Genomic DNA, 26184 nt, shown 5'->3' on the forward strand with positions numbered 1-26184 from the left:
AGGAATGCAGAGAAAAAAAATGTAGCAACATCCACGGAAGATTTAGGTAATGAGGGTTCTCTCTAACAGAATTGATGTTATGCTGATTGGTTCTTTCTAACAGAATTGATGTTATGCTGATCAGAATGCCACTGAATGGTGGATATTGTTGCTTACATGTTTCTTCATTAAAGTGGGAGAGAAGGAGGGGGGGAGGGGTTCTTCATTAACATAGGAGGAGAGGGAGTGAGGGGGGGGTTGTGATCTCATTTTTGGTGGTTGTCTTCTAAATGGAATGTTTTTGTTTTTGAAATGATGTTGTGATCTCATTTTTGGTGGTTCAGCCTTTTGTTATGTAAAGGAAATTTGAGAAATTTCACAACTATGTACCATTATGGGGCTGTTTGGGAACGCGTTTGAAACATCGTTTCCCCAAAATTTGATTTTGTTTTTGCTTAATTTTTTTTAATGATTTTGGATTGTTATAATGTGCTCATGTCAAAAACAATTTTTAAAAATAAAAAAAAATATTTTGATGCATTTCCGAGCAAAAAAACATTTTGAAAAACAACCACTACCACACTTCCAAAAAACCTCTACGTCAGCGCCCATTTCTTGGAGTGTGTTTAATTTACTTGCCAGCACAATTGGTCCTAAAATTTGTATATCCTCTTGCTTTCTGAATTTGTTGTATTCCTGTTTTTGCTTATTTACTTTATCTGTCAATCAGAGATGGATAATTAGTTTAAATGCTTTGATAGACTTTGTAGAGACAAAAATTCGGATACTTTGTTTGTGTGCTTTTGTTAAATTTTTTGCTGCTTCCTTGAGACCTATCGATCTCCATGACCTCCTGGAAACTGTGGGTAGGAGTTTTTAGCTTAAGTAGACGAACAATATGGGATTTGATCAGGATTTAGCCTCATTAGTTGATGCTAAAACATTTTTTTTGTTTCCTAATCATAACATTCTGAGACGGATAAATTTTACATGCTAGAGATGTACGGGGTCATCTATTTGTTCTTGTTTTCATCTATAGTTTATCCTTGATGACTATGCTTGAGCTTCAATTTTTGTGCTGGGCATTGGTTTCTTTGTGCATTCTCTTTTTCATGTAAGACCATTGTACAACTAAGCCGTTACAGAAAATATACTGGTTATTGCCTTATTGCAGCAAGTACCTCTGCAGTTCGTTCTTTAAAGTCTTTTCCTTTTCCTATTATTCATGGTTTCCTTCTTCATTTGAATTGCAGGTGATATCCCAGAGACTTCCAGCCAGGAAACCCATGATGCTGCATCATTTCCTGGAAATGATGCCTCTGATTTTCTCAACCTACCTGGCAGTGGTCAGTTGAATCTTCAAGCTTCATCTGTGTATATTCCACCAGATCAAATGAGAAGGATTCAAAACATTAACACAATAATATCCGAGGTATGTTTTTTATGTTCTGTCAATCCCTTGCAAGCCTAAGCGCTCTAGGCATTTGGCAATTTTTTCCCCCTTCTTTCCTGTTAAATAATGAAAGAGCTTATGAAGTGACTGAATAGAATACATAAATGTAAAGTCTCCAATGGTCCTCTTTTGGTACAGCTTGCATTGGAAAAAGAAGAGTTGGTGCAAGCTTTGACATCCGAGTCATCTCAGTGCTCCAAGCTAAAGGTAACTCTTGAGCCCAAAATGAACATGGAGTTAACATTCTTGTAAGAAAAAGTTTTTGTTGGACGTGAACCTATTAATTGCATAATTTTATAAGAAGTGCATGGAAGTAGCCTGGGCAAGGATTTTAACTATATTTAGTTTTGAGAAAAGAGGGGAGGGTCTTGGTCAATTTTAGTTTGTGTATAGAAGCAGCTGTTTCTTGTTTACTTCTAGTTTGTTTGTGTTGGAATCTTATTGTTTATAGTGTTTGGTACCTTTCCTTTCCATTGAGCTCTTTCAGGTTCAGATGATTAGGGACTAAATGCTTGGTGAGGATTTGGTTTCTTTGTACAGGAAAAAAGAGATACAGGGTGAATTGCTCAGTAAGGTTTTGGGTTTTTGATGAAAGGAGCAAAAACTAAAGAGCTTTTAAAGGGGAAGAGTCTGCTCTCACCTCTTTGAAAGATTTTTGGATTACAACTTTTTGGGTTACTGAGTAGTTTTTGATCTCGTCGATCATAAATTTTGCAATAAGTGGCACTATAAGTTGTCATTGAACTGTTTTTTTTTTTTTTTTTCGTTCTTGAAAATAGGTGGTACCTCCTACATTATTTGGATGTTCAAACTTATTTCATGCTAAAAGATTTTGAAAAAAAAAAAATGTATATTATAGGACAGACACTTGTGAAGGTATGCCCACTCCCAGAATAGTGGAAGGGGGTATTGTTTTGCTATAGATGGTATGTACTTGAAGCTGTTTCTGGTGTATTTTACACATTCTTGGAATCAATGTCTCACTAGATCAGGAAATGGATATGGATTAGAAATTGTTAAGGTTGGTGAGTGTGTTATTCTAGTGATCTGGTCCAAGTCAAATTATTTTATGAATAATCAAATGTGTTTTTAGTATTGATTGATTTCCAGTTCTGGATGCTGATGTAAATCCAATTTTTTTCTTCTAGTTTTCTTATATAATTTATTGGGATTTTTGTTTCGAATAAATGAAGGATTTAAACAATGAATTGTCGCATAAACTTGAGATTCAAACTCAAAGATTAGAGCTTTTGACTTCTCAAAGTATGGCCAGCGAAAATATCCCAGCTAGGTTACCAGATTCACATGCGGTGCAAGACAGCACTGCATATGCAGATGAAGGTGATGAGGTATGAAATCTAACACCAAATATTATAAATATTGTTGTAATTATTTGTAGAGTCAGTAATGTCTGATTAGAGTGGAGAAATTGCGTTTTTCTTTTTTGTGTTAATATTGTAAGTGGCTCTTTGGAGAAAGGATGGAAATTAACTCATGGGAGGTAACAAGGCAGGGCAGAAAAATAGTACATGTTGGAAGGGATCTTTCTTTGGGCCTATCCATCGAACAAAACAAAGGAAGCATCCCATCCCCTCTATCCCATTTATTATGCCTCCATCCTGAACTAACATGGTGTTAAGAGATGTTCTTTAGGAAATAAAAGGTTTTTTGCTCCCAATTACTGGTCGCTGATAAATATGTCATTTTTGCCCCCCAAATAGGTGGTGGAAAGGGTTTTAGGGTGGATTATGAAGCTGTTCCCTGGAGGACCATCCAGACGAAGAACAAGCAAGCTGCTTTGAGACTTGACAGGATCACTCATCAAACCAGGACGCTGCGTTTCTATTTCTGCTGCTGCTCCCCTTATTATGGCACCTCAACGGAGGTCGTAATTTGTATATTTTGAGTCAGTTATACTACCATCCATTCTTTTGCAACCCATGAAAAATCTGTTCTTGGGCGATTCCCATTGATGGGAAATCCAGTTGTCATTCTTTGGCGTATGACAATTAGGAGACCTCTGGCTGTAATTTTGTGTAGTGAGAAACTTTTGCAGGGATATCTTTTATATATCATGGAAAGTTAGTATAGAATTACAGACAGTGACGATTAACTGTAGTGTGAATTTGTTGTTTTCAGTTTCTGCCCGCATTTATTGTATTCAAGAGCAAACTTACGGCTCAAACCCCTGGAAATGATACAAATGATTTTGCATCCTTTCAATTTCGGTTGTGTTTGAAATTGTCATTCAAAATATGTATTTTTTATTTAAAAATATATTAAAATAATTTTGTTTTTATATCAGAACGCTAGAAAATTTAAATTCATACAAAAATTATTTTAAGGAAAAAGAAAATTTCAAAAACAAACACCTAATTGCATTTTTTACACTGCAAACGCAAAAGGTGAATGATTTTTTACACAGCTTCTATGATATTTCTGATACAAGGTGAATGATGGTTTGTTGAATGGTATTTAAATTCGGAAAATTTTAATGATGATATAACATGTGAGAAATCCTAAAATACATCTAATTATTAGATTCGAAACAGTCGAAACTCTGCAAAAGAAAAGAAAAAAATCAAAAGTCTAAATACCTAATGTAAAAATCAAACTCTGCTCTATAATATAAAACACAGTTTGGTGTATTACCAAGCATCTAATTGCATTTTTTACACTGCAAATGCAAAAGGTAAGGTTAAACAAACACACCCAATGGGTGCAGAGTGGGAAATTAGCATTCAAAATAAAAAAAAATTGATAAATTATCATAAGAGTAAAATTTTTTGGTGAAATAAAATATTTTTGAATCTCATGATTTTCAACCATAATATTTAATTACATATTATATTTCTGAAAGTGTTTAAAAGAAAAATATTTACAAGAAAAAATGAAGATAGGAAGAAGACAAAAGACAATAAATATTGTATTTGAATTTATTTCAGATTGAATGAAAAACTAATTGAATACATGCATTACAATCATTACACATATATATCTAAATGAAGAAAAATAGAATTGCAAACTTCTAACATTAAATGATATTATGATCTGTTAACATGATAATAGATTAACTAACTTTTAGAAACTAGGATAACAACTAATTAGTTGCATGAGAATTAGAATTAATAGAAACAAAAAAAAAAATCTTTGATAGCTCTTGAAGCAATTTTCAACACTCTTCCTTGTTTTAGGAGCTGTAAACTCCAATATTTTGTTTTAAAAACTCAAACCTATTTACTAGAAGTGCTTTAGCAAACAGATTAACCAATTGATTTTCAGACTTGCAATAAATCAATTTAATATCATCATTTTTCTGCACCTCTTTTAAAAAATAAAGTTTGATGTTAAAGTGTTTTGTTTTTTTTCCATAAAACATTAGATTATGAGAGATTGCTATAGCTGCTTGATTGTCAACTGAGATTTCAGTTGCTTCTTCTTCTTCCATATATAAATCTCGTAGTAACTTCTGAAGCCATAATGCTTGATTAACTACAGATGTGGTTACAATGAACTCTGTCTTTGTAGTAGATTAAGCCATGATGTCTTGCTTCTTAGATGAACATGAAAATATTGCAGATCCTAGATTAAAACAGAATCTAAAGGTGCTTCTCATGTCATAAGTGAATTCACCCTAATCACTGTAAAAAAAAACCATGTAGTTTTAACTCTTGACACTTCAAAATTTTAACACCGAAGCTGCATGTTCCTTTGATATATCTTAGAATTTTTTTGGCTGCTCTCATATAAATTTTGCTTGGACAATGCATAAAACGAGATAAAAGACTTGTTGCATGAAGTATGCCAAGTTGGGTTACTGTTAAATACAACAAACAACCAATGAAGCTTCTGAATTTTTCATCATCTACTTTTAGTAGTGCCATCTTCTTTGCTAAATTTGTCCTTTTGATTCATTGGAGTAACTGTTGGCTAGCAATTCTTCATATGGAATTTATTCAAGATTTCCCTTGAATATTTCTTCTGGCAAATGAATATTTCTTCTTTGCTTTGCATGATTTCCATTCCCAGAAAGAAACTCATGAGACCAAGATCGGTCATTTCAAAAACTTGCATAATCTGCTTGAATTTTTCAACCTGCACTGTATTTCTTCCTATCACTAGAGATCATCAACATAAAGTGATATTATAAGCACATCATTATTGATTCTCTTCACATAAAGTGTTGTTTCTAATAAAATTTTCTAAAATCCAGAACCTGTCAAATAGTCATCAATTCTATCATACCAAGCTCTAGGTGCTTGTTTCAACCCATAGAAAGCCTTTTTTAATAGATAAACTTTATCTTTTTTTCCTTGAATCACAAAACCAGCTGGCTACTCAACATAAATTTCTTCTTATAGAATGCCATTTAGGAAGGCTGATTTAACATCTAACTGGAATTCTTTCCAATTCTTGTGTGCAGCAACAACAAACAAGAATTTAATGGTGTACATCCTTGCTACAGGTGCAAACGTATCTGAATAATCAACACCATAAATCTGAGCATACCCTTTAACAACCAACCTAGTTTTATACTTGTTGATGGTGCTATTTGTATTTACTTTAGTCTTGAATATCCACTTCACACTAAGAATGTTTTTGCTTAGTGGTCTGTCAACTAGTTCTTATGTGTAGTTCTTCTCAATCATGGATATCTCCTCTTGAATTGCTTTTTGCTATTCTAGGTTTTGTTTTGCTTCTTTATAGCCTTCTAGTTCGAAGATAGCCACATTGCTCCTTTGATAAATATCATCAAGGGATCGGGTGCCTCTAATTGGTGAATCATCAAATGATTCATCATGCAATAAATATGTTAGCTGCACATTTCTTGGTGAGTTTCCCAAGTCCTATTATTCTTCTTCATGGAAATGGAATCCCTAGTAATAACTATCTTCTGAGTTTAGTGATGATAAACTTTGTAAGCTTTAGAAACATCACTGTAGCAACAAAGATTCCTAGCATTAGTCTCTTGTCAAGCTTGTCCCTTTTGATTTGTAGAACATGAACAAAATAACTAATGCCAAAGATCTTAAGAAAACTTAATGAAGCTTTGTAGTTATACCAAACTTCAAAAGGTGTCTTTTCTTCCAGCAATTTTGTTAGAAGTCGATTTTGAAGGAAGACAGCTGTGTTAGCTGCTTCTGCCCAAAACATCTTTGGCAAATTCTTTTCATATAGCATGCATCTCACAATCTCTATAATGTATCGATTTCTCCACTCACTGACTCCATTCTGTTCAGGAGTGTAGAAGGTAATGAATTGATGTTTAATGCTAGCTACTTCACAGTAGAGATTGAATTCTGATGAAGTGTATTGTTTACCATTATCTGACCGAATGGATTGAATTCTGCAGTTGCTTTTATTCTCCACATTCTTCTTGAATCGTTAAAAAATACCATCTATTTCTGACTTGTATTTCATGAAAAAAATCTAGCACATTTTAGTAAAATCATCAATAAAGACTGTAATATTGACTACCTTTTATTGAAGGTGCACTAAGTGGACCTAACAACATTTGTATGAATCAATTGAAGTTTCTGCGTAAACCTTCATGTTGATTTTAGAAACGGTTTTCTATTTTGCTTACCAAGTTGACAAACAATACAATTTAGCAGCAGATCAGTAAAAGAAGGCACTCCTCTTGCATCTTCATGCTTGTTCATACTAATCATTCGTTGTTGATGACAGTGACCTAGTCTCTTATCCACACTTCCATGTCATTCAACTTTGTTGGAAAGGTTGTGTGCTCCTTCTTAAATAGTAAAAATAAAAAGCTTTTGCCTCTTATTTTGGCTTGCAATATTTTTTTTTCTAGCAGTATAAAAAATATAGCAAGATTGAATTTTGAAAACCATTTTCATGCCTTCCTCTATTAATTGTCCAACACTAAACAAATTCCGATCTATATCAAGTACATAAAGAACATCAAAAATAGTTTTGTACCTGAGTTGGTAGTGATGACAATCGTTTCTTTTCTCTTTGCCGCTATACAATCACCATTTTCAATTCTAACCTTTACAACTTTAGTAGTTTGTAAAGTTCTAAAGAGACACTTATTAGAAGTCATATGACTTGTGCACCCACTATCGATTAGTCAGTGATCTGAGGAAGTCTGGACTGAAAAATATGTAGCTACAAACATTTGATCTTCATCATCTTGACTGGTAACTTGAACATCTTCATCTTGTTTGTGAAATTTTGTTCTATAGACGATTGCTTCAAGTCTCATTTTATTACATTTATTGCACTTTGCATCAGGTCTGGTCCAACACTTGAATGGTGGATGACCTAACTTGTTGCAGTGTTGACATGGTGGAAAGTCTCTATTAAAAAACTTTTCTCTGTTCTGGAATTGACTGATAGTAGTCTTATTACTGCTTGAAACCTGATTCTTTCCAAAGAAATTCTTCTTATCAGAATCGGGATACTTTGCTTGTAAAGTTATTTCAGTAACATGATGTTTACTTCATAAGTCTCCGTTGCTCTTGAGCCTGTAAAGCATTTATCAATTCTGTCAAGGTGATCTTGGACAAATCCTTTGTATTCTCCAAGGTGGTTATAAATGCTTCATATCTTTTAGGCATAATTACAAGAATTTTCTTTACAATTCTGCAATCAGATAATTCTTTACAATTTTGTGCTAGGTAACCTCACCTTATTGACAATTCCAAGCAATTTGTTTGAATACTCTTTGATGGTCTCATAATCCTTCATTCTCCGCAGTTCAAATTCTCTTATTAAATTAAGACTTTGCATGCTACGAATTCTTTCATCTTGCATACTCCTTTAAATAATTCCAAACATATTTTGCTAATTTAAGAGATATAATCCTGGTGAATATTGTTGTGGAAACAACTGCAAACAAACAAGCTTTTGCTTTTGATTTCCTTGTTTTTCTCTCTTTATGATTTTTTATTTGAGCTACTATTGTATTATTTGGTAAATGATGAACTTCATAATCTTATTCAATTGCTTCTTAAAGATCCAACGCCTCCAAATAAGTTTTTATTTTTACTACCTAGAGTTGATAATATTCTCCATCAAAGATAAGAGAAGAAATATGAGAGAAACTTGTTTCAACCTCCATTACATGTCCTTTTAAGATAATAGCTTATACCAAAGAAAAATATTTACAAGAAGAAATAAAGATAGAAAGAAGAGAAGAGACAACAAAGATTGTATTTGAATTTATTTCAAATTGAATGAAAAACTAATTGGATGCATTCATTGCAATTGTTACACACACACACATATATATATCCAAACGAAGAAAAACAGAAATGCAAACTTTTAGCATTAAATCATGTAATGATCTGTTAACATGATAACATATTAACAAACTTCTAGAGACTAGTACAATAACTTATTATTTGCATGAGGATTTGAATTAACAGAAACAGAAAAATCTTTGTCAGCTCCTTCTTTGATAGCTCTTAAGCAATCCTCAACAATTTCTATATCAGATAAAATATTACAATTATGATATTTATTAAATTGAAGATTAATCCATCAATTAATTTGTAATATTCAGCTAAACCACCGCGTTTTAAAAATAAAAATAAATTATGGGCGATGGTATGAAGGCATGCTTTCTTAGAAGTCGGCTAATTTAGCTAAACTTCTGGTAGCATTAGTATTCAAGTGATTTGAATGTTTATTGTTTGAAGAGCATATTAGAACTATAGTTGGATAACAGTGAAAATCCATGATCACTACTTGAAGCATCAGGTCGTAAAATACGAGGTTCATGATTTATGCTCTCTCTGTTGGCTGGGTTTTTGACCTTTTGTATTAGTGATGTGCAATAGACAGCTGGTGGCAAGCTTCCTCTTTTCCGTGGCGTGGGTGGCCAAGTGCAAGGCTTGACTGACATCATGTGCTGGAAGCTTCTACTTTCATTTCTTTTCCCTGTTTTAACTCGAACTATTGTAATGCACAGTGGTTTCTTGAGCTGCAGCGTTAAGATCTGTGGAGCAATATTTGAACTTGGACAAGCTTCTGGGCACCAACTGTGGTAATCAAGAGCTATATATATATATATATACATGTGTGTGTGTGTGTGTGTGTGCGTGCGGTTAGTTATTATATGAATTCGAGGCTGTCAAGATTGTTTTACTTTCTGGCCATCAAGCCCAACCCTGTTATCTGCTATTCAAGGAACAAAATCACGCATTTCTGGAGCGGCTATGAAATTATGTTTGGTACAGCTTAATCAATTGCAAACACAGCTTACGAGCACTATCAGAAAATTGCCTGATTGATTAGTAAAGAGTGTGTTACAAGATTTAAAACTCCATTTCGCAGAGCTGGTGAGGGAGCAGGCCTTAACATTTCTTTCTGATTTAAGTTAATGCCCTATCCTAATGGTTTGATGATACTTGACATGATCTAAATTGCAGGTAACTCTCTTATTCAACAGTGGATAATGAAACTCGAAAAGGGCTTGACACGTTTCTAGAGGCTGCCAGTGATAAACCAGAAAGTGTTCACTAAAAAGGTTTGTGCTGGTTAATTATATGACCTGCATAGATTTGTCTTCTTAAAATGAATTTCATATGAGCTCTTTAAGAAAAAGATTTTACATCCCATGGGAAAGAACAAAATACAAAATTAAGAGATTTCTTTGTATCCGTGGGATATTCATGTAGACAATATATGAGCAAGTTGTTGTATAAAACAACTGTATCAGCATGCCTTTTACTATTTGGATGAACATCTTGTTATTATGATATCTATTTTCCATTGTTAAGAGAGGAGAAAAGAAGAAAGAAGGAAAATACTATTCATCAATCTCTTTTTAAAGGAACTGATTTGTTATGTGGGAGAGTATGGTGGTCTTACACACACAAAAAGCCTCGTCTCTGAAGAAGAGGAGAGCGACCTCGCTTCTGACCAAACTTATATGTGCGTGTAATGATCAGCTCTACGAAGCTCCCATTGCACTCTGGAAGCTTGTAGCATTGGTCCTGATAAACCCCAATTTATTGCTTCCTCTGTACTGAAAATACCTATTCCTTCAACTCTTATATATATATATATATATATATATAAACACAGACAAACACATGGCGTCCGAAGCTTGAGTTCTTTGTTGTCCATTTGAAGCACTTGGATGGCCATATTGAAGAGGTTGCACATTCTCTCTATGTTCTGCTGGGCCCAAGTCTCACAATTCATGCTGTTTCATGTCTTTCGAATATGTACTGAAGCAGGTTCCCTATTTCTGTCTACCAGCAAACGAGTTAGCTGATTGTATTGCTCCATCTTGCTATAGGTGATTTACCCGTCTTAAGAAACAGTGTTATTGGACATACTTGATAAATTGACAGGAGCAAATGAACAAAATTTCATGTCATTGGTTTATCGGGAGAACAAAAAAGGTCCTTATGCACAAGTTGATGGAAATGTATAAGATGATAGTGATTGCCTTTACTATTTGTCCAATTTCTCCTCTCTCCATTAACAGGATAAAACACATTCTCTCTTCATGAGGTCTGAAAGTGGAAAATGCAAAATACATGCTTGCAAATTGCTCACGCATACAGGACTCCATGTATTGCTTTATTACAACTTGTTGGCAGTGGTTAATTAACGTCTACTATTAACAATATACTAAAACGCGTGGGGAAAGCACTGTAGCTTCCCCACGCCTTTTAATAATACTTATATATATAATAATAATAATTATTATTATTATTATTATTATTATAATATATATTTTTTCGTTTCATTTTTTTTTATTTTTCTGTTTTTTTGGTTTTTTATGCCTTTATGAGTTTTTTTCTTTGTTTTTTTCTTTTAATAAATTTTTTTATTTAATTTAGTTTGTTAATGAATCCTGAGTTTGACTGGTTAACCTGATTTGACGAGTTAACCTGAAATTTTATTTTTTTTTACTTTTTTTTAATTAATTTTTTTATTTAGTTTAGTTTGTTAATATTAAATTTTTTTCTATTTAATTATCGGATTTTCATGACACTTATCCCACACTTGACAGGTTAACCCAATTAATTATGGGTTAACCAGTCAATTTTTTTTTATTTAGTTATCAAAATTTCATGACGTGAATCTAAAGTTTGACGGGTTAACCTGGTTTGAAAGATTAATCCAGTTAATTCAATTTTTTTTTTCTTTATTAGTTTTTTTTAGAAAGAACTGTAGCTTCTCACGCCTTTTAATCATACTTATATATAATTATTATTATTATTATTATTATTATTATTATTATTATTATTATACTATATATATATATATATATATATATATTCTTTTTCTTTTTTTTTCTTCTTTTTTCTTCTTCTTTTTTTTTTCTTATATATATATATATATAATTGTTTTTTTTCCTTAATGGTTTTTTTTCTTCTCTTTTTTCCTTTTAATAAATTTTTTTGTTTAATTTAGTTTGTTAATGAATCCCAAGTTTGACGGGTTAATATGATTTGATGAGTTAACCTGAAATTTTATTTTATTTTTTTTCTTTTTAATTAATTTTTTTCATTTAGTTTAATCTATTAATATTAAATTTTTTTCTATTTAATTATCAAACTTTCATGATACGTATCCTAAATTTGACAGGTTAACCTAGTTTGAAGGGTTAATCTAGTTAATTCAGATTTTTTTCTTTTTCTTTATTAGGTTTTTTTTCTTCATGTTGGTTTTTTTTTAATTAATCTATTTAATTATCATACTTTTATGACACGATCTTGCAGTCAAACCCACATTCAAGGCTCTTGGGTCTAATGTTACAACCAGACTCATTTAACATATAAGTTTAATATTATTAAAAATATTACTCTTAGATTTAGTGTTGCAGCTAAATCAAAGGCTCTTGGATATATCTTTACAAAAATACATAACACTCTTAGATCTTAGCATTTTTTAATATTTTTTATGCAAGAAAAAAAATAATATGTGGCATATGCCTTTGTTTTTTTTTCTTTTCTTTTTTAAGCCTTTTATTGTGGACTGCACAGTGCAATCCACAATGAAAAAACTAATACCTTTAGTTTTTTTTGTCTTTTTTTTTGTTTGGTAATTATTCTTTTAATTTAGTTTCTTAATTTTAAATTTTTTCTGTTTAATTATTAAACTTTCATGACATGGATCCTAGGTTTGACCGGTTAACCCGATTAATTTAGATTATTTTTCTTTTTCCTCATTACTTTTGTTCTTCCGATTTCATCTTTTAGTATTGTATGCAGTCCACGGTGAAAAAGCTAATATCTTTAGTGTTTTTTTTATATATATTTTTCATTGTGGACTATAGAGTACAATCCACATTGAAAAGATTGATGCTTTTTTTTTAATTGATTTTTTTATTTAGTTTATTGATATTAAATTTTTTTCTATTTAATTATCATACTTTTATGACACAGATTTCAGGTTTGAAGGGTTAACTCAATTAATTCATATTTTTTTTATTAGTTTTTTTCTTCTTATTAGTTTTTTTTTCTTTGTTTTGTTCTTTTTAATTAATCTATTTAAGTATTATACTTCTATGACACGACTTTGCAGCCATACCCATATTCAAGACTATTGAACTTGATATTACAGCCAGACCCGCTTAAACTTGAGTTTGTCAAATTTAATATTATTATAAATATTACTCTTGAGTTCGGCATTGTAGTCAAAATATAAGATTCTTGAATATAACTTTAAAAAAAATTCTAATATTTTTAAATTTTAATTTTTTTAATATTTTTTATATAAAAAAATTAATCACGGTCATATAACTAATAAATATCAGAACCAGTAGGAATGGGCTATTGATGGAGCAAGAAGGGATATAATATGGTGGCCACCCCATGTGTTTTTCTTTCTCGATAACCATGCTGTCTAGGTATGAGGTTACAGGACAGTGAGAACCTTATAAATTCTAGTGGAATTGGACAGGAATATAGCTGTGGTTTTTAATGTTGTAGTCTAGAAGTAGTACAAGTTCCAAACTGTCAAATCCTTGCTTCTGTAGCTTAAAACATGTTGACAAAAGGTTGCTGAAGATAGTGCATCTCCTCTCGGAAGATCGAAATTGACCTATAAAAGTTTTTTTCATCAAGAGTTTGTGGTGGTGAGGAAATTTCAGATGGGCCATTGAGTTACTTTTGCACACGTGAATCATGGGTACTCATATGGGTTGTTTTCACATTTACTTTTCAATATTTTTCCTCTAATATTATGGTATACTTCTTTGCAATGTTTTGGCTGCACATGGCTGCTGGTCTTGCCGGACTACATTAGCAACTTGGCTGCGAGATGTTTGGTTCTCTCCTTGATTATAAATTCAACAAGGTAGTGGTTCTGGTATTGGTGCTGTGGTGCAAGATTTTTCTTTTTTCAGCAGCATAAAGGTCGTTTACACATAAATTTCTCCATGCAAGTTCATAAGAAACCTAGGCTTCTAATCATCCCTAAATCACATGTCCCTCCTCGACTCTCGTGTCTTTAACGAACAGTGCTAGGCTTGAAAGAGGGAGTTGGTGGACGGTGCTTGGCATATTAAATTAGGATTCAGAATCATTGAACATAGTTGAATCTTCCTCCAAATGGAAATTGAGCCAGTACGGAGGCAAGAATCACATGGCATTGCATACAGTGATTTGCAGTTTCATAAATTGGTTAAAATTTGCAGTCATGTTCTTTCACATTTTCGATTAGAACAACATCTGCATTTCCATACTGTTCTCATTGTGGGCTCTCTCAATCCATGTGCAAGGCTCTTTCATTCCTGCAAAAACTGTTCAGGGGCAGGACAATTCTGAAGAGATTTTGCAATTTGTGATGTTGCTGGTTTGATGGACCTGGGCCCACATTATTTATTGGGCTGCGGTGGACCAAGACCGGAGATATAGCCCATCAGCTGTATTCATTTCCAAGAGTGGACCAGAGAGAGGAGAGTACTAGAAAGAATTGTCGTTTCCATTTGACTTGGATTATTAAAATACACTGATACAAAAGAATTCCTCTGAACCAGGGGAAAAAAATTAAATAAACAAGTTCATTCCACCAGTAAGCCTCATCTTCCTTCGTACAAAAAAAAAAAAAAAGCCCAATTATTTGCAGATCTTGGGTTTTCCTGAGGAGAGGGCTACAGCTATTTTTCATTGTTCTTGTGCTCTACGTTGTTTTCTGCACAAACTGATCTCACTTCTTTTCGACAAGTCCCTGGACTCAAGAAATGAAGAGACGCAGAAATCTTGTGACTTCAGAAATGTGAAATGCATCTCCTATGGCGAGCTGCCACGGTTATCTTTTTTTGCATGGTTTCTTCTTTCCAGCTCTTGGCAATGTCAAATGCTACGCTAATAGCATCTAGAGATGCACCAGAGAGACCTCTCTTTGTGAAGCCGACTGCATAAAGCCCGGTATTGCCTTTCCATCCATTAGGGAACTGATTTTTGGGAATCCCATCTTCGGTAAAGAACTCATTCTCCTGAGAATCACAAATAGTACAAATATGTCAGGTTAGCCCATTGATCTTTCCTAAGTAGAAGAAAAAATAACTCCTCGAGTTGCATAGATCATATTGTCTTTGCGCAGAGGCAATGTCTGAAATTTAATTTTCCCCGCAAGGAATCATGGTAACGAACAAAGGGTCAAAGAAACAGAACCCCATTACCTGAGAGAGATACCAAAAAAAGGGGGAAAAACAGAGTATCAGAAGCAGCAGCAAGCTGACATGCTCTGATTCATCTGACATCTCTAATTCATCAATGTCCCCTGTTTATGTCTGTCACGGGTAAAAACATCTAGGCCACATTTTTTTTAATAATAAGAGAAAAAACTTCTCAACTACAATTATTTTTATCAGATTCTGGTCTATGTATAAGACAAAAAAATAAACCTCTGAAAAAACCAGCAATCGGACCACAGTTTTCTAAAATTTCTGAAACACAGATGTCTTTGATCAACAACTAAGACACGCATGAAAAAACAATTGCAACTTCCATAACTGTCGTGTAATAAATCCTAAAAAGCAAATCATTGCCTCACCTTTAGCCATGAAGGTACATTGCTGCGATACCCAGTTGCCAGAATTACAGCATCGATTTGAAGAATTTCACCATTAACTAGCTCAGCTTTTCCACTAGAGAATCTCTTGATTCCAGGGACAACCTTGATCTTACCAGATCTTATTTTTTCTAGTGCACCAATGTCCAATACTGGGGTTTTTCCATGAGTATTCTTGAGCTGTAAAGGTCCTAAACATGGCCTTGTCAAACCATATTTTTCAAGATTTCCGAGAATTAGCCTGGCAAAAATTAATAATATCTTATCGACCATCCACAGTGGCAGCCATTTCATCATAGTTACTGCCAACTCAAATGTTGATCTCCCAAGAATTTCCCTAGGCAAGACATGAACCTGTAGAGTATTACAGTAATTAATTAAGAACTAATAATCGTTTGAGCATGTATAGGCTTAAGGTTTTATTATGATCAGGATAGCAAATTCTGTAAGACATGCTTACTCACCGAGCTGCGAGCAACCATTGATGGGCTTGCGTTATGGTTGCATAGATCAAGAGAGACCTCCATGCCTGAATTGCCGCAGCCAACAACTAGTACACGCTCTCCGCGATACCTTTCACCGGATTTGTAGTCACAAGCATGCATAACGTGGCCACCAAAGTCCTGCAAGCCTTCAAACTCTGGCAAGAATTTCTCTGCATTCTCTCCGGTGGCCACCACAAGCCATCTGCAGATGTACTCGACTTCACAAGGATATGAACTGCTTGTTGAAACGGTCTTGACCCTCCATAAACCAAAAGTCTCATCGTACTTCGCAGACTGCACAGTCTCATTGAAATGCGGATTTATATCGAAGTGCTTGGCATAAGATTCAAGATAGTTGATGAACTGATATTTTGTGGGATATTCAGGGAAGTCCTCTGGGAATGGGAAGTTCGGTAGTTGACAGAATTGCTTAGGGAGGTGAAGCTTGAGGCGATCATAGGTGCGGTTTTGCCAAAGCGAGGCAATGCAGTTTGCTCGTTCAAGCATAACGAATGGCACCCCTTGTCCTCTAAGGCCAGAACCAACAGCTAGACCTGAAGGGCCAGCCCCAACTATGACAGGTCCGTTCACCCATATACATCGCCGAGCAAAGAAGTCATGATCAGGACCAGAAGTTTGATACATGTTTGGTGTATTATGACAAGTGTTATACATTAAGAAGTACGTATGTTTGCTTTTTTAAAATGGCAAAAAGGGATTAAAGCAAAAGGACAAGTCTGTGAACAGAATGAAGTTTCCAAAGCGGGAAATAGAAGATTAGAGAGAGGGGAGAAGAATGATGGAGATGTTGTCTTCCAAATCAAGAAACTAGTTTGATGTTTTGTGGAAAGACGGATAGGACAAATTAAGAGGAGTGGAGAGAAGAATAAAATGGAATTTTGTTTGAAGTGATGTGTGTGGAGGGGGGAAGAGGGATTAAATAGGGAAGGGTCATGGCCATGAGAGTGGCTGCATGTGCTTGGGCTTGGAAACGATGCTATGAAGGTCATCCCAAATGCATAAGCATCGTGCGGCCTCCTTTTGTTTATATTGACCTTGTTTCTCTCTATCTTAAGATTACATAGTTTGTAATGTTGTTTTAATCTACTTCAATATTCAATGTCCGATAATGATATGCGGTGGAGAGTTTTTTTTAATTAAAAATATATTAAAATAATATATATTTTTATATATTAACAAATTAAAAAATCTAAAATGCATCGCTTCAATGATTTTTTAAACAAAAACTAATTTAAAAACACTTTAAAAAGCAAGAAACAAATACTCTCTTGGTATGGTTTCCTTCTCGTCCTCAAAAAAACTACTCGCGTTCGAATCTTGTTATAAGCCAAATTTGACTATTTTTTCTTGGAGTGTTTGTATATGAATTGATGGTATCTGGGTGTCGAGTGTCCAATGTGAAATATAGATGCTCAAAAGTAAAGCAAAGTGGAAGAGCAACATAGCATTTGAGAGGTTAATTTAGAACCAATATGATCCGTAGCCCTAGAAGAAATGGGTCTTCTTTGGTCGAGCTCTTGAGTTCTCTTTCCGGTTAGTTCATTGTTGAGTGGTCAATTATGAGCACAAAGTCAGCTATCTTATACACCATGAGCATGGCTGCTTGCTATTTTCATAAACTCGTTCTTCCAGAACAAGGTCTTTATTCAACTTAGTCTACTGGCTAGAAATGAATTCTCCCCGGGTACACGTTCCAGAAATCTACCTATTGGTTCAAATATCTGCCATTATTTCATCAAAATTCAAGGGAGAATGCGATGGTGGTCTGCAAGACAGTTGTATTTAATGTGTGGAAATAGACCGAGACTGCCTAGCCAGTTGTTTAATTTTGAAATATGACTGATTTTATAGCGCAAGCTATTCTTTTCAGAGTTAGGGTCGACTTTTATTTCCTATAATCTAAACCGTGTGGGAAAAATATTATATAAGTTCACATTGTGTACCTCCACAATATTTTTTCTAGTTTCCCCTATATATATATATATATATATAGAATAATAACTTTACCTATAATCTATACCGTGTTGAAAAACATTGTGCAAGTCTACAGTTTTTTTTTTTTTTTTTTATCATTTTCCCCTTGTATACCTATATAATAATTTATTACTAAATAAATAAACTAGAATATATGGGATGAATATGTGCAATTGCACTGTTCACCTCTTTATATTTTATTGTGAATGATACTGTTTGTTTTTTAAAAACATTAGCTATAAATTTTTATTGTGAATGATACTGTTTGTTTTTTTAAAAAATTAGCTATAAATTTAAGATTAAGAGGAAAAAATATTGAGCAGATTGAATTTATGGTCCGAGTCAGGAGTTTGGTTTTTAAAGATTGAACATAAATTTAAGGAAAAAAATATTGAATCCGATTGAGCTCATAGTCTAAATCATAGATTTAACAAGTTAAGTTACAACAACCGGACAATTATTGTTTTATTTTACTGATATTTTTTAAAATAATTTTTAAATTTATGTTTCAATTAAATGCACTCATGTATTTTTATTTTTTTTTTACTTCTTTAACCTTTTTTGGATGGAGATTATTTTTTTATGGTATTACGCGTGTTTAATTTTTTTTATTAAAAGGTTGAATATAAATTTAAAGAAAAAAATTATTGAGTTCATGGTCTGAATCACGAGTTTAATTTATTTATTTTTGTTAAAGGTAGAATGTAAATTTAAAGAAAAAAATTATTGAACCCAATTGAGTTCATGATTCAGGTTACGAGTTTAATAAGTTAAGCCACAACAACCAAACAAATTTTTGTATGATATTGCTTTTTTTTACTAGTATTTTTTTATATATCTTTTTTTCAAATAATTTTTAAATTTATGTTTCAATTAATATCCCTCATTTGTACTTTTGTTTTGCTTATTTAACTTTTTTTGGATAGAGATTTTTTTTATGGTGTTGTTTGTTTTTAATTTTTGAAAAATTTATTCTAATTCATCAACAATTTTTTTAATCTTTTTGTATACAAGAACTTTATATTACAAAAAATAAAAATATTTATTTTCATATAATATTTCTAATATATACAACCTTGCATAATAATATATTTTTCACTTTTATTTTATTTAATAGATGTAACATGTATGTTTATTTTTAATATCATTTGATTAAATAAAAAGATTAATTTAACAAATAAATTCATAAATACAACCAGGGAAATATTATGTTTATTAATACATTTGAATTTTCTAGTTTTAGTTATAGTTTTTGTTAATATCTTTTTTTCTGATTATTAATTTATATAGTTGTCAATTTATTTAATTACATATATACATGAACTTTTTAATTTACACTTTAATTTTTTTTATATAAAAAATTGCATAAAAAAAGAATTACACTTTAAATTTTTTTATATAAAAAATTGAGTAAAAAAAGCATGCATGTACAATCTTTTTGCTTCAAAAACTCTATTATTAAAAGAAAAGGTACTATTAAGGTGCAACAAGGTTTAAATGGAAGCTTCTACTAGAATTATACAATCATATGATTTTATTATCTTTTCCTTGCCAAATTATCATTGGCTCCAGTATTAAAAATAATCAATGATATTACTGCTCTTCATAAAATAAAATGTTCCTGCACCAGATCAAATAACATCATCAATGATCATTTACTCATTAATCCATTTCATGAACCAAACTATTTTGAATAACAGAAATTTCCTAAAACCTGGAAAAAATGCTATGCAAAGCATTTGATCCTATCTATATATCATACCAAAAGAGAATGGAGGATCCAAGCTTTAATATTTATTTGAAAAGTATGAATATATTTTTAGATATTAAAAAACTTTTTTCTCTAACTTTCACCACGCCTCTACATCTCCTTATAACTTTTATGTATTATAAGTAAAGCATTTTTTTTAACAAGAATTTTTATAAATCTTAAACAACACCATACGGGTTACCCTCTCTCCAAATCACCACTCATCACTTTCAGAATTTGAACCTTCTATCCTTCCAGGAGATCCTAGCTAGGTCGTAGGCACTGAAGCATAGACGGAAGCCCGAGACTCAATAGCCATCATTTACGTCTTTTTCTGTCACGGACAAGTTATCTAAGACTACGTGATAATTTTTACATTGTAACCCTCGCAGCCTGCCTAATTCTTGTCCTGATAGAGATGGATCATTAAAACTGTGGACTGTGGTGCTCATGGAAAACCGGTGGCTTTGAAGTAATCTAATCAATTAATGTGCATGCTCTCGTTCTTAATAATTCACTGGTCCAGGCCATGTGTATTGGTTTGCCAAAGTAAAAGTATCGCAAGGTTGTTTAAATTCAGTGGCTATTAAGCTACGTAAAAGGAAATTCCCTTGCGATGAAACAGTTATCTTCACCATCCCAGTTATCAGGAATAATGGTCTGATAGAGCAGGATATCGCTCAAGTCTTGCCCAATCAATCAAAATAATTTGTCGTCGACTTCCAAATATGGCAAGAGCAAGTGGGTGCTGACTCTTGGAAAGCGAAGTTTGACAACTATTCTCTTTCCCAACTTAGAAATAAGAGATTTTTTGGATTAAGTACCTTTGTAGCATTTAAAATTAAGAACACCCATCTGCATAAATTTCAACCACCTTCAATGTCCAAGAAGTTATGCCAACGTCGACGAGGAGGATTGTCAAGATGTGCCCACATGGAGTGGTTGGTTTTGTTGGTAAGAGGGGTTTGATTTTGCTCTTGGAGGACACAATTCAATTCCTCCATTGGAATCTGGAACCCTTGCATACTTTGTTCCAGCATGCGCACAAACAAGTGGCTCTTGGACCCCCCGAAGCGCAATTTCTTTAGCTGTACTTGGCATGATATACAGCTAAAGAATTTCTCAACTTTTCAAATATTTATGAAGAATTTGACATTGAATCAACTGAATGGGAAGCCATAATGTAGCATATTGCTTATATTATTTTGGCAAGTGGCCGGAAACTACGTCTGTGAAAAAAGAGGCGGCTGCACGTGCATGGAACTTTGGTTTCATAATCTTCACTCTTTTCATGCAAAGATATAGCTAGGGAAGTGTTTGAGCTGCTACTTGGTTTAATATTCTATAATCTTCGAAATGAACAGAAACCATCATTCCAAAACTGTTATGGCACCTCCTAGACGATTAAGAATGAAAAGAAACAAGACCTAATTATTTGAATAGCGCACATCCACATGATCTACCTTTCTCTTTATAATTGATTAGTCTTACCCAAGTAGATTTCCGTGCACCGATCATCATGATAAATTTGTTCGGTTTTCCCAGAATGGCAAGTGATTAATCCAAGTAAATCAAAATATAAAGAGTGTGATATTTCAATAATAAAATATAAATTATGGTTTGGAATCTTGGGGATATTGGGGTGGGAGTTTGAAGAGAAAGTTCCATTAATGTAAACTCAAAACCCATATAACCTCCAATTGGTGGAGTTGCTATTAAAAAAATAATGGGGAAAAAAACGTTTCGAAAAATATAGGAGGCAAACATCTTTAAAAAAGGGTAAATTTGAACTAATTAACAAAAAAGGGCTAAAGTTAATATTTTGAAAAATTTAAAGAAAGCAATTGCCACCTTTTTCTCTATGTATTTTCACCGTTGTGTAGAGAAATATTTTTAATATAATTAATTTTAATATTAGGTTAAAAACGTATTTAATTTAAAATTTTAAGTTATTATATAAAATTTTAAAATATAATTAATTTATATAATTAAAAATACGGCATCCATCATATAAAAAAACACATGTCTCGTCTAGTTAGCAATTGTTGGTTTTAATTGGTTAGTACTCTTTCTTCTCCTTTATGTTTATGCTTAGAAGAAAAATAAAAAATATTCAAATTTTTTTCAACAAGGTGCTTTTACAATTTAACCAGAAAAGGAAACGCCTTGATTAAACTCGATCTCATGAGATAGCAAAGAATAGGTTATACTAGTTAATTTGTTTGTACTCCACAAGCTAAATCAATTTTTAAAATATATATAAAAAAAACATTAAGAGTGCGATGATTTTTTTACAATGCTATTAAAGCTGAATAAAAAAATAAATATTTCAATTCTTTAATTTAAATCTTTACCTAGCTAAGCTTCCCGATTAAGCTATATAAAAGTTAATTTGATATAGATTAGTTTATTTAATATGTTTAAAGAAGATTTAAATGATTTTTTTAATTTTAAAAAATTTAATGTTGAACAATTGGAGGAAAAGACAAAAAGGTAAAAAATAAAAGAAAATGTTAAACCAAGTAAACTTTTCATATCTATAATTGAGGTTATAATATATTAAAAATATCATATATGAAAAAACAGTAATACTCAATTCTCAATAAATCTAGTATTGCTATTAAAGCTGAATAAAAAAATAAATCTTTCGATTCTTTAATTTAAATATTTACCTAGCTAAGCTTCTGATTAAGCTATATAAAAGTTAACTCAATGTAAATTAGTTTATTTAATATGTTTAAAGAAGATTTAGATGATTTTTTTTTAATTTTAAAAAATTTAATGTTGAACAATTGGAAGGAAAAAACAAAAAGGTAAAAAATAAAAGAAGATGTTGAACCAAGTAAACTTTTCAAATCTATAATTTAGGTTATAATATATCAAAAATATCATACATGAAAAAATAATAATACTCAATTCTCAACAAATCTAGTATCAAATTAAGAATTATCATTATTATTATTATAACTACTTTATATCAAAATGTAAAATGCTTGAAAAGACCCTTCACTAGAATTTAATGGTTTTTTGTTTTTAAAAGTAGCAGAATCATTTAACCATGTATAAACATGATAAAAAAACAGTAAAACTTTTAAATAATTAATAAATAATAAATTGACCAGAGAAAAATACTATTTTACCATTAAGATTGCAATTTTTTCAAAAGCAAATTAAATCATTATTTTATTATTACAATCTACATTAAATAAAGATATAATCTACAATAAAACACTTCGTGTGTTTTTTTTATTAAAAAAAGGCATTGTGATGATCACGCCCATCTTCCCGTATCCCATGCCTTGGAAGCTTTGCTTGAGCCAGCTTGGATATTGGCCTACTTTGTGACCATGATATTGTTGCTAATTAAAATGCGATCAACATGGGGTCGCAAGTCTTTTCTTCTGATGATGATTACTTTTAAGTTTTTTCTTGGAAGAGCATCAAGAAGCGTGCTCTAAGCTAGGTTGGCTAGCTACATTAATTCATGATGCGGTGCATGAGCTCGTCGAGGATTGCTCTTCAAAATAAGAAGAGGTACCAATCACACACATGAACAATCATCACGATAATATTAGGATTAATTGATGATAAGCTGAGGATTCTGCAGCAAGACCCATGATGAATCCTTGACCTATCCGTTTCCATTAATTTGCGCTGTAGGTCCTTCTGTAGGGTTCATGATCGCTCATTGATGTCAAAGTGAAGAGTCATTCATGAGCACAACCTAGCTAAGTGAAACAGATTCTCAGGTCTTTTTTGAGCATGTATTTTCAGCTATTTATCCTGATCGTCGAAAAAATAATACATTAGAGTAGTAGAAAGGTCTGCAACCCATATGTTTTATTGAAATATAGTCTAATTAAATGGTCAATGACCTGTGTTGCAGAAAATAATTAATTTTACTGAAGGGTTATATATTTAATAACTGGATGAAATGAAAAAAATTAATTTCACAAAATCTGTAAAACTCCTAGAAATTAATAAAAACAATAGAAAAAACAGTACGATAAAAAAACCAAGATAATAGGCGCAAGACCGGTTAAATTTGGTCTGAATCTCAAATTAAAAGATTCCAAAACAAAACTTAAAAGTGGTATTTGACCTGGAAAAGTTGTTCTAACTTTGAAGGCTGTCTATAAACCTTAAATATACACTCTTAGACCCTATTTATTTTAAAAAATATTTTTTAAAAGAAATAATTTTATTTTTATTTTCACTTTAGATTTTTTTTAAAATTTTAAAATTGTTTTAATATGCTTTATCATGCTCTCAAACACCTTATTTCTTAATTATTTGATAGTACTGTGATTCAAATAAGGTGAAGGGTCACCCTTTAAGAAAGAATAAGGTCTTCCCTCCTGAGTCCTACGTTGTATTTGTTAATCCTTTGAAGTTTTAAGCATGAAGGTGCACCAAATATTACTTTTTCGTCATTTCTTATTATATAACATTAAAGCATGGAACTCATCATGTATATTAATAGCTATAGATCTATGTTATTATGTTTTGATTCCATCAATAATTTAAACTTTTAATGCTTGACTCTACCAAAACAGTAACCATGGGCATTTCACCTTGAACAATTTCTTTTTCCACACATGATGAAGTTTTGCTGTTGAATCTTCACTCTCCCAACATTTAAAAAAAAAAAGACAAATTTCACCCATATGACGAGGCCCTTAGAGTATGGGAAATTATCCATTATTTACTAGTGGTTGTTCATTTCGATGGTCAACAAAGAATCAAGGGCCGAATATATGCCTTCAAAATCGGGTTACTAAGATTTGATGGGGAGAGAGAATAAAGAAAAAGGGGATATCGTTTAGCTAAAACAGTGATTAGAAAAGGGCCCGGCCATATGATTATTGCCTTAGGATCTGTTACCTTTTTCGAAATCTTTTGGCAATATTTATGTTCCTTTCTAATCCTAGCTTATAGTTTATGCGCACAGGCACGTTCTTTAGCTAGCATTTGGACCTTTCTCTAATTCTACAGGAGAAGAAGTGAATATACAATTCACATTAAACTAGCCAAGGCTCACATGGATACATGAGAAGTTAATTAGAAAGTGGAATAATATATTTAAGATTTCTCTTCCTAATTAATCATCAGTGAGCCTTAATTAGATAAGCATCGATCATTTGCGGAGACCACATTATTATTGGACCTGATATATAGAACTCATTAAGTCTCCATGTTACAAACCATATATATATATATGTAATGTTCATCTCCTATTTGACTCGCAAGAACCACCGACTACAATAACCCTTTAACCAGTCGAGTTAGTTTCAAGCATGCTGATCATGCAAGCCTCGAGAATTCACAATCTATATATTTTTCGATTTCCAATCAGGTTCAGCTTTTATTCTTATTATGTGTCGTGGGAATTCGTAGCATATGAGTAATCTATTTTTATATTCATGTTTTGCAATTAAATTCACAAAAAAGATAAGATGTCCAATTGGAAAAAAACAAATTAGGTCTCTTTCGGATTAATATATATATATATATATATATATATATATGATCCTCTCGTCTGTTCATATTTCTGCTTGTGCGAATGGAACACAAGAAGATCATTGTTTTATTTTCAAACGATGGTTTCTCTTTCTCAATTTTAGTAAATTTAATTGGCAGAAAGAATATAGTGAATAAAAATATCAGTTCTCGAAGAACAACCAAGGAATATAATTAAGAATTAGAGAAATCATTAACAATTAATTATAGTAGCCCCACTAAGTTAATACTGGGATTCTTCGTAGATTAATAAATCGAGAGAGCATATGGGCAGGCTCCATTTCTTGGAAGAAAGAATATCATTCCCTAATTAATATAGCACAATCTCCAATGATAGGGTTTGGTTCGATGATGAGGTCGGTTGTGAAAGTTTGAATGAAGTCTGATTCAGGCCAAGCAATCCCAATGCCATTGCACTTGGCTCCACCAAAAATCTTTCTTGTGGCTCCAACAACTTTATTTTATTGTCAATATTAAGTTCTTGCTATGTGCTAGGGATTTGGTTCTCCCAACTCATGTGGGTCGCGAGAGCGGGAGAGTTGCAGAGATTTATTTCATAGACAAGACACCTGAAAAATCAATGAAATGTAGTCTATGTGCTCAGAATTTGATGCTAGAAACTTAAATTAGCTGGCCAAGTGTTTTTTGGCACAAGATATCTCAATAAAACTTCTTAATCAACTCCTTTTTTTTTTTTTTTTTTTTTTTTTTTTTTTTTTTTTTTTTTTTTTTATCTATTTTAATAATTGAAAGTTTGTGAAATTTCTTATATGCTAGCTAGAATTAATTAACTCAATGTACTTTCCTATCAAACCAAAATTAAAAAAAAAAATCATTGCACTACCCATAAGCAAGCAATGTATATCTATTTAGTCAAATACTAGTTGGTATGTCCACACTACATTGCGGGGGATTCAAATATTTTTAAATATAAAATGAATTTTTAAGTTTTAGAAAAATATTTAATATCATCATAAAATTAAAAAATACAGTTG

At 32.2% G+C, this 26184-nt stretch overlaps 2 protein-coding genes across 3 annotated transcripts in view; one reads left to right on the plus strand and one right to left on the minus strand.

Moving 5' to 3' along the window:
• Positions 1-3655, plus strand: part of LOC105129379 (uncharacterized) — an 11810-nt gene extending 8155 nt beyond the window's left edge. Inside the window, exons 10-14 of one of the 2 annotated variants that reach the window (XM_011031405.1) lie at positions 3-46; positions 1233-1411; positions 1571-1639; positions 2626-2781; positions 3154-3655. In XM_011031405.1, the coding sequence (XP_011029707.1) occupies positions 3-46; positions 1233-1411; positions 1571-1639; positions 2626-2781; positions 3154-3234 (529 nt within the window). In that variant the 3' untranslated portion in view covers positions 3235-3655. Of the gene's footprint in view, positions 1-2; positions 47-1232; positions 1412-1570; positions 1640-1919; positions 2375-2625; positions 2782-3153 lie in introns of those variants that run through there. The other variant, XM_011031406.1, reaches the window with a different exon arrangement.
• A 10705-nt stretch (positions 3656-14360) lies between these two features.
• On the minus strand, positions 14361-16811 carry LOC105129380 (probable indole-3-pyruvate monooxygenase YUCCA7). Its single transcript, XM_011031408.1, has 3 exons — positions 15904-16811; positions 15422-15793; positions 14361-14861 (listed from the first exon to the last, which is right to left on the minus strand). Exons 1-3 carry the CDS (start codon positions 16597-16599, stop codon positions 14634-14636), a joined length of 1296 nt encoding a protein of 431 aa, XP_011029710.1. The 5' UTR covers positions 16600-16811; the 3' UTR covers positions 14361-14633.
• Positions 16812-26184: the final 9373 nt, after the last annotated feature.

This window comes from Populus euphratica, unplaced genomic scaffold (genome assembly GCF_000495115.2).
Source record: "Populus euphratica unplaced genomic scaffold, PopEup_1.0 scaffold18.1, whole genome shotgun sequence".
NCBI classification, from domain to species: Eukaryota; Viridiplantae; Streptophyta; class Magnoliopsida; order Malpighiales; family Salicaceae; genus Populus; species Populus euphratica.